Below are 13,716 nucleotides of genomic sequence, written 5' to 3'. Positions count from 1 at the left end.
GGTGTTTAAGAGCAGAAGCAGTCCAATATTGTGTTTGAAAAGTGAAAATGAAAGGAAGAAATCTCTCCCATTAATTCAAAATTAATGTACTGCCTAAAGAAAAGGAAAAAAAGGAGACGAAAAACAAGCACCAGAGAAAAATGATAATGATATGGTTAAAAAAAAGGAGACGATTATTTATTATTTAGTACAAACAGGAACTTTTATCATGAGTGAAATTAGTGTCTTGTTAATGCAAAGCATTGGAGGAGCGATGCAAATAAAAGATGATGCCATCGCTCCCTATCAACAACAGGAACACCAGCAAGAGGAATTCTTTTCTGAATCTACAAAGCTACCTGCTGTGCAGACAGCAGTGGGGAGAAAATCGACAGAAACTTGGAAAAGTGCGATGTTTTTTGGGTGGGTAGTTCATTGCAGGCAGCTCTTTTTTTTGTGTTCGCACAAACTCTTTGAAAGCATTCTATTAACAGCCAGACTAGCGAGGCGGCTGTGGGGGAGCCGAGGGAGCGCCGCGCCGCGGTTCCCGCTCTTCTCGGCTCCTGTTAAAATCCCAAACTGGTCTGTGCGACACCTGCGGGTGTCTGGAGCAGGTAGACGAGCAATTGTTAATTGTGTGGAAACTACAGAGGGACAAAAGTGCAGATGGCGGCGAGTGCGGGTCGCTAACATTCACTGTTGTGTTTGTTTCAATAACTGGCGGAGTCATTGGCATGCTGCTGCAGCAACCCTGAGCTGCTGCTGATACACTCCCCCCCCCCCCCCACACACACACACGCACCCTCACACACCAGAGAGAGCTGCTGGCTGCTGGGCTTGGGCCCTAATGGAAAGCTGAGCTATCATTCCGCCCTCCCAAAAACTTCAGGCAACCAAGGGGGTGTGAAAAGTCGAAGTGAAATCGAGGGAGCGGGAGCATGAGATTCACCTTTTTCCCCCTCTGCCAAACCTTTAATTTATTTCATCTCTCCCACCAATTTGCAGAGTCCCGAGACCACTTACTCCGTAATGAGAAAGTGGGCTGTGGGGGGGAGTGGGGGGGGGGGGGGGGGGGGGAGTGAGGCCTGTTGAGAAAACAGCCTTCAGCAACCTGTCAAGCTTTGCTCTTTGTCAGCCATTACTGCCCCACTTCTGCCTGGCATTTGATTTTTAGGAATCTGGAGAAACATTCTTAATGATGCCATCCACTCTCTTGTTAGCGGTCGTTTAGCGGAAGTGGAAGGTCAGAGGTCATGCCTCCCCTTTCTCCACTTCAGTCAACCAGTACTGTGTGAAATATAGCTTTGGAGATACACTAAGGCCCATATCTTAAATGCACTCCCGTGGATTAGGGGGAGATTTTTTCCTGAGCCTCTCGAAATAACACTCAGTGTGGAGGGTGATGGGGGGGATGCTGGAGAAGGACCAACCGGCCGTACCCCACGTGCGGAGACAATGAACTCCGGAGCCGTCACAGGGCGACACCGAAGATTAATGCAGGTGTAAAAACCATAGTGAGGCTTATTTTATGATAGTATTATGAAGCCCACAGTGAGCGGTACCCAGAAGTGTGCCGAGCACGGTGTGTGGCTGAGAGTGTGTGTGACGCTGATCCATCTATAAGTGCCTATAGGTCTAGAAAGCCATCATTTAAAATCATGACTGATTGGAACTTCACGATTTCCTGAACTTCTGAGGTGTTCAGGGACTCAGGCGTTCAGGGACTCAGAGGAGAGCCTGGCAGCACTGACAACTGAGCAACGGAATTTCAGTCACTAAATGTTTGCTACGGGGTACAAGTGGCACAATTTCAGCTCATTGCCTCTTCCTTTTGGGTAGTTAGATTTTTGCCAGCAGAGAAATGAGCAATTTAATGTAATTACAAACACACACACACACACACACACACACACACATTAAAGCGCGGCAATGCTTGGACATGAGAGAAATCCTCTTATGCGGATCTTTTTCTGCAGAGGTTGGTGCAAGAAAACAGTAAATATCCTTCTTGGGTTTAAAATATGGAGTGCCAAAGGAAGACCACCAGTTTGGAAACCTCATCTCTGCAGCCCAGTGTGTCACAAAGCAATTACTCTGACTCACCTTTTGTGTCTCACACACACACACACACACACACACACACTAAAACGGAGCCACATTTTGCAGGAAAACAAGAACCGTTTGGAGGGCTATGAAGGGACATTAAAAACGGAGCTTAACGGCGCCTAAATTGCGCTGATGCAATTAGCAATGTTGTCTTAAATCGCTAATTTGCGATTATGTTGTGCAGTGCTCATCTGTTCGCACGAGGACACGCTACATAAACATCAAAAGGATTCGCTTTCATTGATATTCATGAGCTATTATTAATGTTACTTACACAACACTAAGCTGTCTGGCAGATGAGATTTCTCAGGCCCGGCAACAAATTTAATTTTATGACCTATGGGATGCCAGGAGGGGAAACAGCCACTGAGTAGCTAACTCCAAACATCATTTCAGAGCTGCAGTTTTTTGGGTTTTTGTTTTTTCCATCCTGGGAAGAAGATATTGCAGGTGTATTTTCAGGGTAGAGCAGCTCCATTTATATCTGATTTGCCAAAACAAAATTGTTGCTGCAGCGTTTTGGGAATGAAATTAAACTCTTCCAAGGGTGATCACGGCCGAACTAAGACCTAACACACATATTAAGGAAAAGTTAGTTTAGTAACTATTTAAGTAACTATTCAGGGATTTCAAGCCAGAAATGCTAAATGCTAAACTGACAAACAGTTATTGAGCGTCAATTGGTGATTGTTCCACGAAGCGAGAGCTGGGCAGAAAAACCCTCAATGGATTAAAACAGGAAAATGAGAAGGGAAAAATGGACAGGATTATAGCATTATAGATTTTCTTTTGTTTTGGTTGGAAGGCGCAACATGGATGAAGGTGGGCCTGGCAAAAGTCTTAGAGGACGAGCATGACCAACAATGCCATACTTATCGATCACCTTTAAGAGGACAAACAAAAAGATAGAATCGAGGTATCATTATGTCCCAGGCCTTGGAAGGAAAAAAGAAAAAGGGAAAAGCTTGCGGGTCAATACTGGAGCAGCGCAAGTGCCGTGGGGTAGAGCTGGCAACTTAATAAAGCAGATGTATTGTGTGTGAGGAGACAGGTCGATGTGACTCCCCCCAGATGCAATGCATTTTCACAGCGGGATGGGCTGCAGCACTGTGCAGAGTGAGCTCAGACCAGAGGTCAGCCTATTCATTTCATCAGCAGCAGAAGCCAAAGAACAGTGGGAGAGAGGGAGTGAACACAGTGGAGAACAAATTATCATCCCCGGGGACTCTGCCCACAAGATATCCAGGAAAGCTTAGATGTTTTTAAGGGCAGGGGGGGCCTCTAAATATCATTTGGTCGCAACAGAATACACCTATTATCCTGAAAACGTGGACGCTGCCGCATGTAGGCGTGGAGAACCTGCCACTGCCGTGGCATTATTAGACGATGCAGATGTTGCTGGTCTTACCTTCTCGTAGTAGCGCAGCTCGTAGTCGAGGATGATGCCGTTGGGCTGCTCTGGCTGCGGCCATGATAGGGTGAAGCTGTTCATGGTGGAACTGATCTGGTGCATGATGGGAACGATGGAGGGAGCTGTAGAGCAGATAAGAAACGGTGCAACTGTGTCAGAGGCGAACGATGAAAGAGGTTGCTTTTCAAACTCAGAATGGTGCAGCGACGGCAACTGAGCTAATAGGCTAACGCCCATTAGCTGCCACTTGATAAAAGGGAACAAAAATCTACAGTGTCGTCCGAGCTGGTGCGCTCAGTCACTAGGTCACCTGACCAGGAGAGCGACCAATCACTGCTGCACACAGCCAAAATTTGCTCCTGCAGGACCAACATTCTGCACATGCTGGATCCAGAAATTTGCTTCCGTGCTGCACAGTTCCAGGATTTGCGAGCACGGACTTCACGTCAGCATAGCTAGGACCAGGACACCACAACTCTATGTCGTTTTCATCAGTGTAGTTCCTAACACAAGGTGCAACAGTCAACCCTTTATCCAGTTCTCCAACCTAGTAGTAAGTCACTCCTGATTAAGCTGGTGGTTAAAAGAGTGTGTGCTGCATCCGTCCAGAAGCAACTTGACGGAAAAAGAAAAACCGACTGTGATAAGATGTGGTCTCGCAATACGCAGCAACATGAGCAATATTTGCATGGGCTCATTTACATCACTGCCCCCGGCAACATCCACAGCACATGATGTCATGGTGAGCAATTACTAAACTGTGGTGGATGAAATCTAATAAAACTGCCAATATCCGATGTCAAAAACATGTCAGCGGGGAGAGTAAAAGTACCTCCAGAGTGGTCGTCTTCCTCTTCAAACACCGGGACAGTAAACCAAGTGCAATCTGAATACTAATATCTGTCTTCTCGTATGACTGTACCAGAGCAGATTTGCTCCACCCGGAAAAGGGGGTTCTTATATTCACGTCACACACTGCAGAATTTCTTTAACTTCCCATCCAAACTGCAGTTTCTGCTGCCCTGTTTGTTGTAAACGAATTACTGTTGCAGGCAGAGATTAGAAAAATGAAGGAGCCGCCGTGTTGGACTGGAACGGCGCTCTGCCAAAGACTGTTAGAGCAGGAAATACGAAAACTCCAGTGGAAGAGGCTCACAGATGCAGAGCGCACCTTTGCTCGTCTCAGAGCTTCCCGAGTCTGTTTTTCATCTCATCTCTGCCTTACTGATTCTGAAGGCGGGGGAGTTAGCAATACACTTAGATTAGCAGCAGATTAGTTTAAAGGGATGGTGTTAATGTCATAAATGGATTGAATCCAGAAGCATTCATTACAAACCGTAGGCAAACTTTTCCCGCCAAAAATAGCGATTTCAGAGCTTTTATGTGCAAGTGAAGCACATTGATGCCGCGTGAATGTGCGCCGCCCGCTGTGTGGTCACAAACTCCTCTGAAATGCTCAGATGAGCCCAGTTTCTTGAAGAACGGCCCGGACGACCTTAATCTTCAGACAAATTTGTGAACATACAAGTGAGTCTGATTAAGAAGCTAATTTCACTTGAAAAGCTTGCTGCTTGTATCCAGCTCCATCCCCACGCCTGGGGGCACAAGTGGTGCCCCTGAAAGAGCCTGTCATCTACATTTCCATCCCCTTGGCGCTCCCGCCGTCAGGGTTCGGGCACCGCTCCCCCGGCTTCACCAATGGCTCCTTTAAAAGGCGGTAAAAGACATCCCCTCTCAACTTAATGACCCTTCCCTCTGACCTCTGAAAGGTTGTTCCATTTCTCGACCACAGAACAGGGAGGACTCACTCTGGTCACTTTAAAGTGGATGAAATATCTTCCACGAAGCCCCCGGTGCCGGCTCACCAGAAAAATTCCAGCCAATGAATGAGTTGTGTTGACACTGTTGGTGTGAATGGATTCTCTTCCCTCTGTCTCCCTCCCCACCGTTCCCATACTCCTTCCAGAGCGTGAGCGCTAAGCTTCACCTCGCTGCACTTCAGCCTCTTTGCCTCTCAGGCTGGTTCACGCTCCACTGACCAGGGGGGCTGCCTGGCCTGCATTATCAATTACTGGCCACAGGCACACGCTGTACCTGACAGACCCGGGGGAGAGGCACTCTGCAGAGAAATTCCACCACTGGAAAAGAAAAAAGGAGAGGCGCGAGAAGGAGCTGCGGTTTTACATCCTCCACCTCAGAATCCATCGCAGCGTCTTGATGGATTCCTCCGATTATTCATATTGCAGGTGTTGGATCGCAAACTTCCGTAGGAATTCTCGCTACTTTCCCTGGAGGGGAACTTTTCCCACCGGAGGGGGCGTTCGGCGCTCTCCGGTGTGTCTGGGTGGATCCTCTGAGCCCACATGTGAAGGGCTTGTCAGAGACAATGTGCCGCGCCTGCACGAGGGTTAAGTTCAGCCCAATGAAGCGCCGCTGTCCCCTCCAACCACGTCCCCCCTGCTGTCACCCTGGGACGGCGATGCTGACAGTGATTGGTGAGTCTGTCCTGTGCTCCTCTCTCCTCCCTCCATCCCTTGTCTCCTGTGCTCCACTTTTATCTGGGCCCTCCACTTGCTGCCCCTGGCTTTTAATGCAGAGCTCAGCTCACCATTAATCAAAGTCAAAGCCTCCCAGTGTCTGGATGACACGGTGGGACGGAGGGAGGGACGGAGGCGGGGGGGAGGGGGAGTTGGAGCGGGTGAGAAAACCCAAGAGATTGTTCGGAATGAGCCAGTGAAAGAATGAAAAGCTTCTTTACCTTTGGGTGATTAATCTGCTGTGGAATACAGATGAGCCGGAGCGTCGTCTTTACACATCAGCCACACATGTGAGGCTCTGTGTTGATTTTTGCTACTTCACCGAGTCCGGAATTTTCACTGAGCACATCCAACAGGCTTGGGCCGCATCTTGAAACAGCTGTAATTTATTACTCCGCTTCCATAAAGTTGGGGAACATTATCGGCCTGTAGGGAAATATTTTAATTTTGATTTTCCTGCAGCTGAGATCCTGTAGCCGCCCAGTGAATACCAAAGTGTGGTAAAAACCCCTCTAAATGCTCCGTTTTTTATTCAAGTTTTGTGCATTTTTTGGCATAAAGCAAAGTAACAGTTCTTTACTTTAGAGGTCATCACCAGGACAATAGTAGCTAAAGCTTAAAAAGCTAGCTGCAAACTTTGTTTGGGTGTTTTAGTGAAAGTCCAGTTCCAGATAATCTTGAGGATGGAAAAGATCCAAGCATGCTCTGGTTCTCTCATGGGTTGTCCTCCCAGACGCTGGTGCTCCAGTGGACCGTGCCGGCTCCTAATGGGGGATCTCAGTGTCTCAGATGAGGGCAGCAGCCCCCAGTCACGAGTCGTGAGCTGTCAAAGGCGTAGGTTTAACCGGAACCCCCCCATTATCAGCGGCTCACATTGCCGAGCTAGCCACGAACATATGGTAATTGGCCCTCTCTTAAAGATCATACAGAGGATCAGTTCGGCACCGTGGATCTCAGTCAAGGAACCGCGATGGGCTTTGTATTCAAAAGCACAATATAAATGGAGGTTTTCTGAACCAAAGTTCTGCTCCACAGAGGAGCCACTTCACATCCAGCAGGAAAACAGCAGAACTCATAAGCCAACTCTCAAATTCTCAAGTGCGATGTTTTATTTGTTCTCATCCTGAGTGCGAGGAATGAAAAAGCAAGGCAGCGTCTAAAATGATGAGAGTGTTGGACACTCATGCGCAGAGGCGGCGGTGCAAGCCAAGAATGGAAACCCCCCCGACACCAAACAGCGAGGCAAACTGAAGAAGACATAATGAGCAGTGTCTTGAATTCCCTCCACAGGCATATTTACCTAACGTTCTAATCTGATTCTAGAACCCTGCAGAGCGCACATCTCTTTGATTCATCCGGTTGTTTGGACTGCGGCTCCGGCACATTTGCGTCTTAGCGTGCCGAGTGTATCCTGCTTGGACGGACGTGCCCATAGAAGGCTGGGAATGGCGGTGTTTGCATTTCTGTGGGAACGGTTCTCCAAACAGAACGTCTGAGGAGAGGAGACTGGTTTGTAGATACGCTCGGCAGTCTGTGATCACAGGGACTGCTGGCACACATCAGGGTCAAGAGGGCTGACGTTGGCCAACATTAGGTGAGGCGGACTTTACGTGCACGGGTGACCTAAGTTTGTGTTTGTGGCTGTTAATTCGGTTGATGCATCGAGTCGTCTCTTGCACTTAAACGGCCACATTTCACAAGAAGGGCGACAAAATGGAGGTTTTACAAGCTCATCGGGACTCAATCCAGGTCAGAGTTGAAGGAGTGCGTGAGAGAAGACAGTATATCATATGTACACGTGCACGTGTCTCCAATGAATGAACTACTAAATCACAGTATTGATCAGGGCTTCCTCCCAGACACACGCCGGGGAGGGTGGGTAAATGGCCTCATCTCACCGGGAGTCCACCCATTCTAGCGGCCTCTTTGTGCAGTAAGCCTCCGGCCCCCTGCTGGCTTATTTCTTTACTATTAGGGCCTCTTAGTTTTTAGAGTCAGCAGTGAAGCAATTTCAGCTTGAAAGGGATCCTGGTGAACAAGTACCGGCCTTTTCTTTCCCATGTAATCTTACTTGGAGGACTTCCACTTTCACTTACTTATAGTTGCTGATGGGTAATAACAGAGTTTAAACTCCAGGGGGAAGCTTCTATTTACCTTCTCAATTCTACAGCAAAGTGGAAGCCCAAAATGCCCAACTTGTAATTATTAATGTGACAAAAACCATCAGCCATTAACTTCCATTTGGAGTCTGACAATGGGAACACTGCAGCGTGTCTGAGGCCGAGGCTGTTTGTGACAGGAGCCGCTGTAACGGAGGACTGGGGTTGCAATTTGCTTTTCCCACGAAGCCGAGACATTCAGCCATGTTATTCCAAGGGAGGAGGGGGCTTAAAGGACTGGCGATGTGGAAAATAAATAGGAGCGTATTTTGATTAATTGCTATTTGCCGAGCAATCACATCACTCATTTCCTCCATCGTCCTTAACAGCAGGGCTAGGCGCAGCGGCAGAATGACTCACCTTGAAGGCGGAGCTCAGAGGGGGTTTAGAGGAGACTGTGAGCATTTAACGTGCATACCACGGCCCCACACTTCTGGGAATATCGGAATCCACTTAAACACTTGTTCACCCGCACACTTGACTTTGCACATTAACAACGAAATGCAACTGCTAGCGTCATATCCGACGTAGCCGGCGCAGCGGAGCCGTGCAATATTCATCTGTTTGAATCAAACATTGGCATCCTCACTTTTGTTTCAGTCTGCTGAAACTGTCCTCTTTTCGAGGCCAAAGCACGGAAGCCAGCCAAGTTTCAACAGGTGCTCCTATATTCATTTATGTTCCCCCACAGTTGTGACAGCAGTGGGTATGACAGAGTCATGCCGCCTGCTTTGCAGCGGGCCTTCAATTGGAAATTTATACGGTCCTCCAGGCTATTAATTGAAATTAATTTACTCTTTGCATTCTGTTACACTAGCTCGTTTCATCAGAAACAAGTAAACAGTCGCAATAAACCCATAACAAAGGGGTTTTTCCCTATTATTCTGTGTGTTTTCTTTAGTAATCATTCCGTGATTCCAGCCTCTTTCAGCAGTCAGTCCAATGAAACCTCCTGATGAAAGTAGGACCTGCGCAATTACCAGACTACAAAGGTACACGCCGGGATGGACAGAGGCCTGGCAGATTACTGGCAGACACCTCATTACTGCCGCAGACCTCAACAATGGGGCCGGGCATTGCTTCTTCTACATCTATCTGTCAGGAGTGCTATTAGCCTGTCAAATGGGGACAGTCAGCACCATTAGGCCACCCTGATAATCAGGCCTATTTACTCCCTCGTTTTCCTTTCTGTCACTGTCACAGCCTTGTAGGCTTGTTATAAAAATAATAAAACAAGCTTACATTTACACTTTCCCCATTTTATCGATTGTTACTCAATAAAAAAAAAAATCCTGAATTTTTAATTCAATGAAGTTTAATGAATTTTTAGTTTAATGAAGTTTAATTTTTTGAAGTTTTCATTGATTTTAACACTTGGAAGGTTTACACAATATCTAAAATACAGACAACTGTGTTTGTCTGGCTTGAACCTCACTCTAAAAAGTATACATCGACTTGTTAGTTGGCCTGAAATCCAAGTTGTAAAAGGTTTTCTAGCAGTTCAAGACAGTGCATTTTTAAAAAGGCGGGACGAGAAGCTCTGCAGATGTCAACAGCTAAACGGAGGAGCGTTAGCAGAAGAAGCCAGCTCACCGCGCCGCAAATATCTCGTCCAGGCAGAGTGAAAAGCGTGACAATGTTTGCAACATTTGCGACATTCGCAACATCCTATCCCTCGAGGATGCTAACTTGCTAGCTGCACGGACTATTGTTCTGTTCTGCGATGTCATCGGTCAGCCATGAATGGTCCCAGCTAACAAGCTGAAAAAGTGCATGATGCCACCTATGGTATTGGAGGCTACATAGGTTTCTTAATTCAACTATGCAAGCTGGGACAATGACAAAAGACCATTTTAATGGTTTTGTCCAGAGACGTCCAAGTACACAACATCCAGCGGCTGATACTTCCCAGCTCAGGCATGTCTGTCTCCTCAGGCTCCGTCCAGAGCAGCAAATAATCTAAATTATGTCACAAATTGACAACGGCATCAGAGATCCGACCCAGACGGGTCTTAAAACCTACGTCAGCTTTACTGTGATGCAAAACAGACGTCGGCAGAAAATGAAAAACATTTTCCGTTGTAACATTTTTGGTTTCATTTATTCTGTTTGACATCATTTACTACTTTTGCCTGGTGATGCACAGAATCCCAACTGCCAACAGGCGCCGCAGCTGAGGAACGAGCAACTGTACCATAACTCAGCTAACAATCTTTTGTCCTTCACCACGCCGCAGCTCCACTTTTATGACTGTTATTAGGTCCCACAAGCTGCAACTATGATTTTCACGGTCCAGCTCGTTCACAGAAACACAGAAAAATGAAGAGAGTGCCTCATTTAAATGTTTCACTTGGTCAATGCTTGTCCCCTGATAGGTGCTTCTGTGTATGCCGGATCTACAAAAGAATGAAAATGTTGCAGAATAAAAACAGAAATGCCAGAAAAGGCAAAAAAAAAAACCCGACTTCTCATTTCCACTGGCTGGGTTTGCGTCTTATCATGGACGAGCCCGCAGGGACGCGAGCAGGAAATGAGAAAGAAAGGAGGACAGCTTTCCAACGTGGGTGAGGTCAGGGGCCGCAACCGGGTGCACGCAAACTGAGGGGGGGGGGGGGGGGGGGTCAGGCAGGTGGGAGGAAGCTGTCAGCTTTAGGGACAGAAAAATGACTTTAATCAAATTTGCCCAGGTTTCCTTTATAAAAAAAAGGAAGAACCAAAGTGTAAGATGAGGTGATCTGGATCTTTGGACATGAGCTAACACTGATATTAGATCAGAACCCCCGGCCTCCACTTACCAGCCTGGTTGGTGGTGATGTCGATAGAGACATGCTGCGCCGGATACGGGCTCTTGTTGCTGACGCCGTTGACAGCCTGGATCTCAAAGCTGTAGAGGGTATGCGCCAACAGGTTGCTGATGAACACCCTCGTTTCGGTCAAGCCCAGCTGTCGAGGGACGAAGTCTACATTGTCGTCGCAGTGGGAGCAGGCCCGTCTGTCAGCACGGCACTTCTTGCAGACGATGTTGTACACGACATCACCGCGGCCGCCGGTCTCCCTGGGAGGGTGCCACTCGAGGATCACCGAGGTCTCGTTGACGATGGAGATGACGTTCCTCGGGCTGGAGGGGACGCCTGCAGACAGAAAGGAAGACGCGACAGTCCACGTGCAGCAGGGAAAAGCTGTCATCATCACACTCCTGCCTGTCACAATAAATAAGAAGCGGGTTTGCAAATCTGCCTGCAGTTAGGGTCAATTAAATCACTTTGCAGCCCTGTAATAAATCTAAGCACTATCATCGGAGAGCAGCTCGCATTTTTTCCCGTTTTTTCGGCCCCATTGGAATGCTAATTTATTCCATTCACACCCAGAGAAATCACACAGTGAAACATTTGTGTCTATCAAACATTGGTTATTTAGCAAAATGCAGTGTTCCATAGAGTATTCTTATCCAAGTGGCTCTGGAGATTCACGCTCCCGTTCCCTCCCTCATAGCCTGCCACCAGAGCGGAGCCTCAAAGACGTTATTCAGAACGAAATCAAGGAATAATAAAAAGACTGTTTTGCTTGAGTGGCGGATTAATACTGGGGGGCAGAAAAGTGGCTCGCTCAGCCTCCTACAATTGAAGCGCAATTATTGTAGATTCCAATCTGTTCAAACGGCAGATTCTTAAGAGTTGGGCTTCCCCCGGAGTGTCTGCGTTAGCCTGTCTGAGGCGGTTATTCCCTTCAGACACCCAAGAGATAAAATAGACCCTTCCCGACAGTTAAGCTATAGGAGGCTGCCATTCAGGACAGATGAGGGACAAACGCGTCCTCCCCTAACCTTGACGTGATTCTACGGACATGAAAACATAACAAAAAAACTGTTAATTGTTATGTGTTTTGCTTTGTGTGGACAGATGGTTACTTTAGTGGACACAGACAGGATTCATCACCGCTCCTCCGAACAGACATGTGGGAGAGCCCTGGGGAACCGCTGAGTGCTTATGGAACCGCAGCGGCCTTTCTGCAGGGAACGCAGCTCAGGGTCACAAAAACAGTAAGGTCAGGAACGGGGAAGGGCACATCCTCTACACCGTAATTATTATGGTCTGGATATGAAGACAGACAGCCCTTGGTGCTGAAATTAGAGTGAAAAGTGATGGATTTGCAGGATAGCAGTGATGGCCAGGACCACTTCATACCCTCCTTGTAGCATTTACATCCTCTGCACTGTGCATTTTTCTGCCCAGACGCACAAGAACGAGCAATTTTCTGTTCTAGCGTCTGCACAGTCTGTATTCACCAATTCCTGCTGTCAACGAGCCACAACGCTCTTTCTTCCCAATTACAAGTGAGCGCCACATATGCAGGGAATCGGATGTGACTGCCACTTAACCAGTGATTTGCAGACCATTACTGCTGCTCGTGGCTGTTTTAATTTGCCATAGGATTTAATTTGTTGTGAACATCCGCGCAGGCTCTCGGCCGGTGTTCCTTTAGCTATGCCAGTCAGATTTGGTTGCGCGCATATGTGTGTTAATTTAAACTACAAGGGCGAAGCACCCTCTCTAAGCTGGACTGTGAGCCGTACCACGGCACAGTACGAGCCCGGCTTTATTGTTTTTGTTTTTTTTTATGGTGCAATTGCAGCTAGCGTTGCGGAGTGCTAACCCCGTTTGCACAAGGACAATGAGGATGAGTCAGGCATTGCTTTTGTTCGGATTCAGCTCCGGCATCACGAGTCTGCATCAAGGGTCTGTTGAAGGGGGGATATGAAAGAGGGCTCCATGCAGAGATGAAACACATCTCCTCTCAACCAGACCCGTTATTCCATTTGTCCCGTAATAGTTGTGGCAATCACCAGATCATATCGCTGTTCTTCGGAGACAAACTGACAGGGAAATTCAGACCATTCTGTTTCTCCTCGGTGCAGAAGAAAATGTGTTTCTGGAAGGAATCAAGGGAAGGTGCCACCGGGGCTGCAAACGCGCCCACAGCCGCGTTCTCCACCGGCTCCTAATATGCCGATGGCCCCAGTGCCCACATAAACAGCTCGCGCTGTTTACTCCTTCACCTTTAAACAGTCTGAATCTGCCATTTCTCTCCTTTCACGGTGTTTGTTTTCATGATGTGAAACAGGCCTTGAGGGACTGGTGGAAGGTCCCTGCCTGTGATCAGTGGAGATACTGATCACAGCCAGAGGAGCTGTGGTGGGGGGGGGTCACAGAGGAGCGATGTGGACTGGTGGCCAGAGAAGCACACAGGCTGCTCAGTGTCCACAAAAAAATGTTAGGAAATTCCATCTGATTGAAACTTCCCAACAAGTTGTTGCAAGGAAAGCTGTGGACTTGTTTGTTGCGTGGGATCGTTCTAAGTATCTTTGGCGTCATGTTGGGGACAGGAAGGTCAAAGCGCTGATGTCCTTTTTTCACAACACTAGCGGGGTGCAGTGGACAGCTGGGTTGTTTACTGTGACTTTCCAATAATTCATCAAAGGCTTAAAGGTTGGTTTAAAACGAGGAGCAGATGTAGAGGAAAACCG

At 47.7% G+C, this 13,716-nt stretch overlaps 1 protein-coding gene across 3 annotated transcripts in view; it reads right to left on the bottom strand.

Moving 5' to 3' along the window:
* The window catches only part of ephb1 (EPH receptor B1), a 112,282-nt gene that overhangs the window by 27,683 nt on the left and 70,883 nt on the right, over positions 1-13,716 (bottom strand). For all 3 annotated transcript variants that reach the window (XM_029831093.1, XM_029831094.1, XM_029831095.1), the window contains exons 5-6: positions 10,988-11,323; positions 3,494-3,618 (exon numbers count right to left, since the gene is read on the bottom strand). In XM_029831093.1, coding sequence (XP_029686953.1) covers positions 3,494-3,618; positions 10,988-11,323 — 461 coding nt within the window. The remainder of the gene's footprint in view (positions 1-3,493; positions 3,619-10,987; positions 11,324-13,716) is intronic.

This window comes from Takifugu rubripes, chromosome 22, assembly GCF_901000725.2.
Source record: "Takifugu rubripes chromosome 22, fTakRub1.2, whole genome shotgun sequence".
NCBI lineage: Eukaryota > Metazoa > Chordata > Actinopteri > Tetraodontiformes > Tetraodontidae > Takifugu > Takifugu rubripes.
The sequence above is the reverse complement of the archived record's forward strand: the minus strand, read 5'-3'. Positions and strand labels throughout refer to the sequence as shown.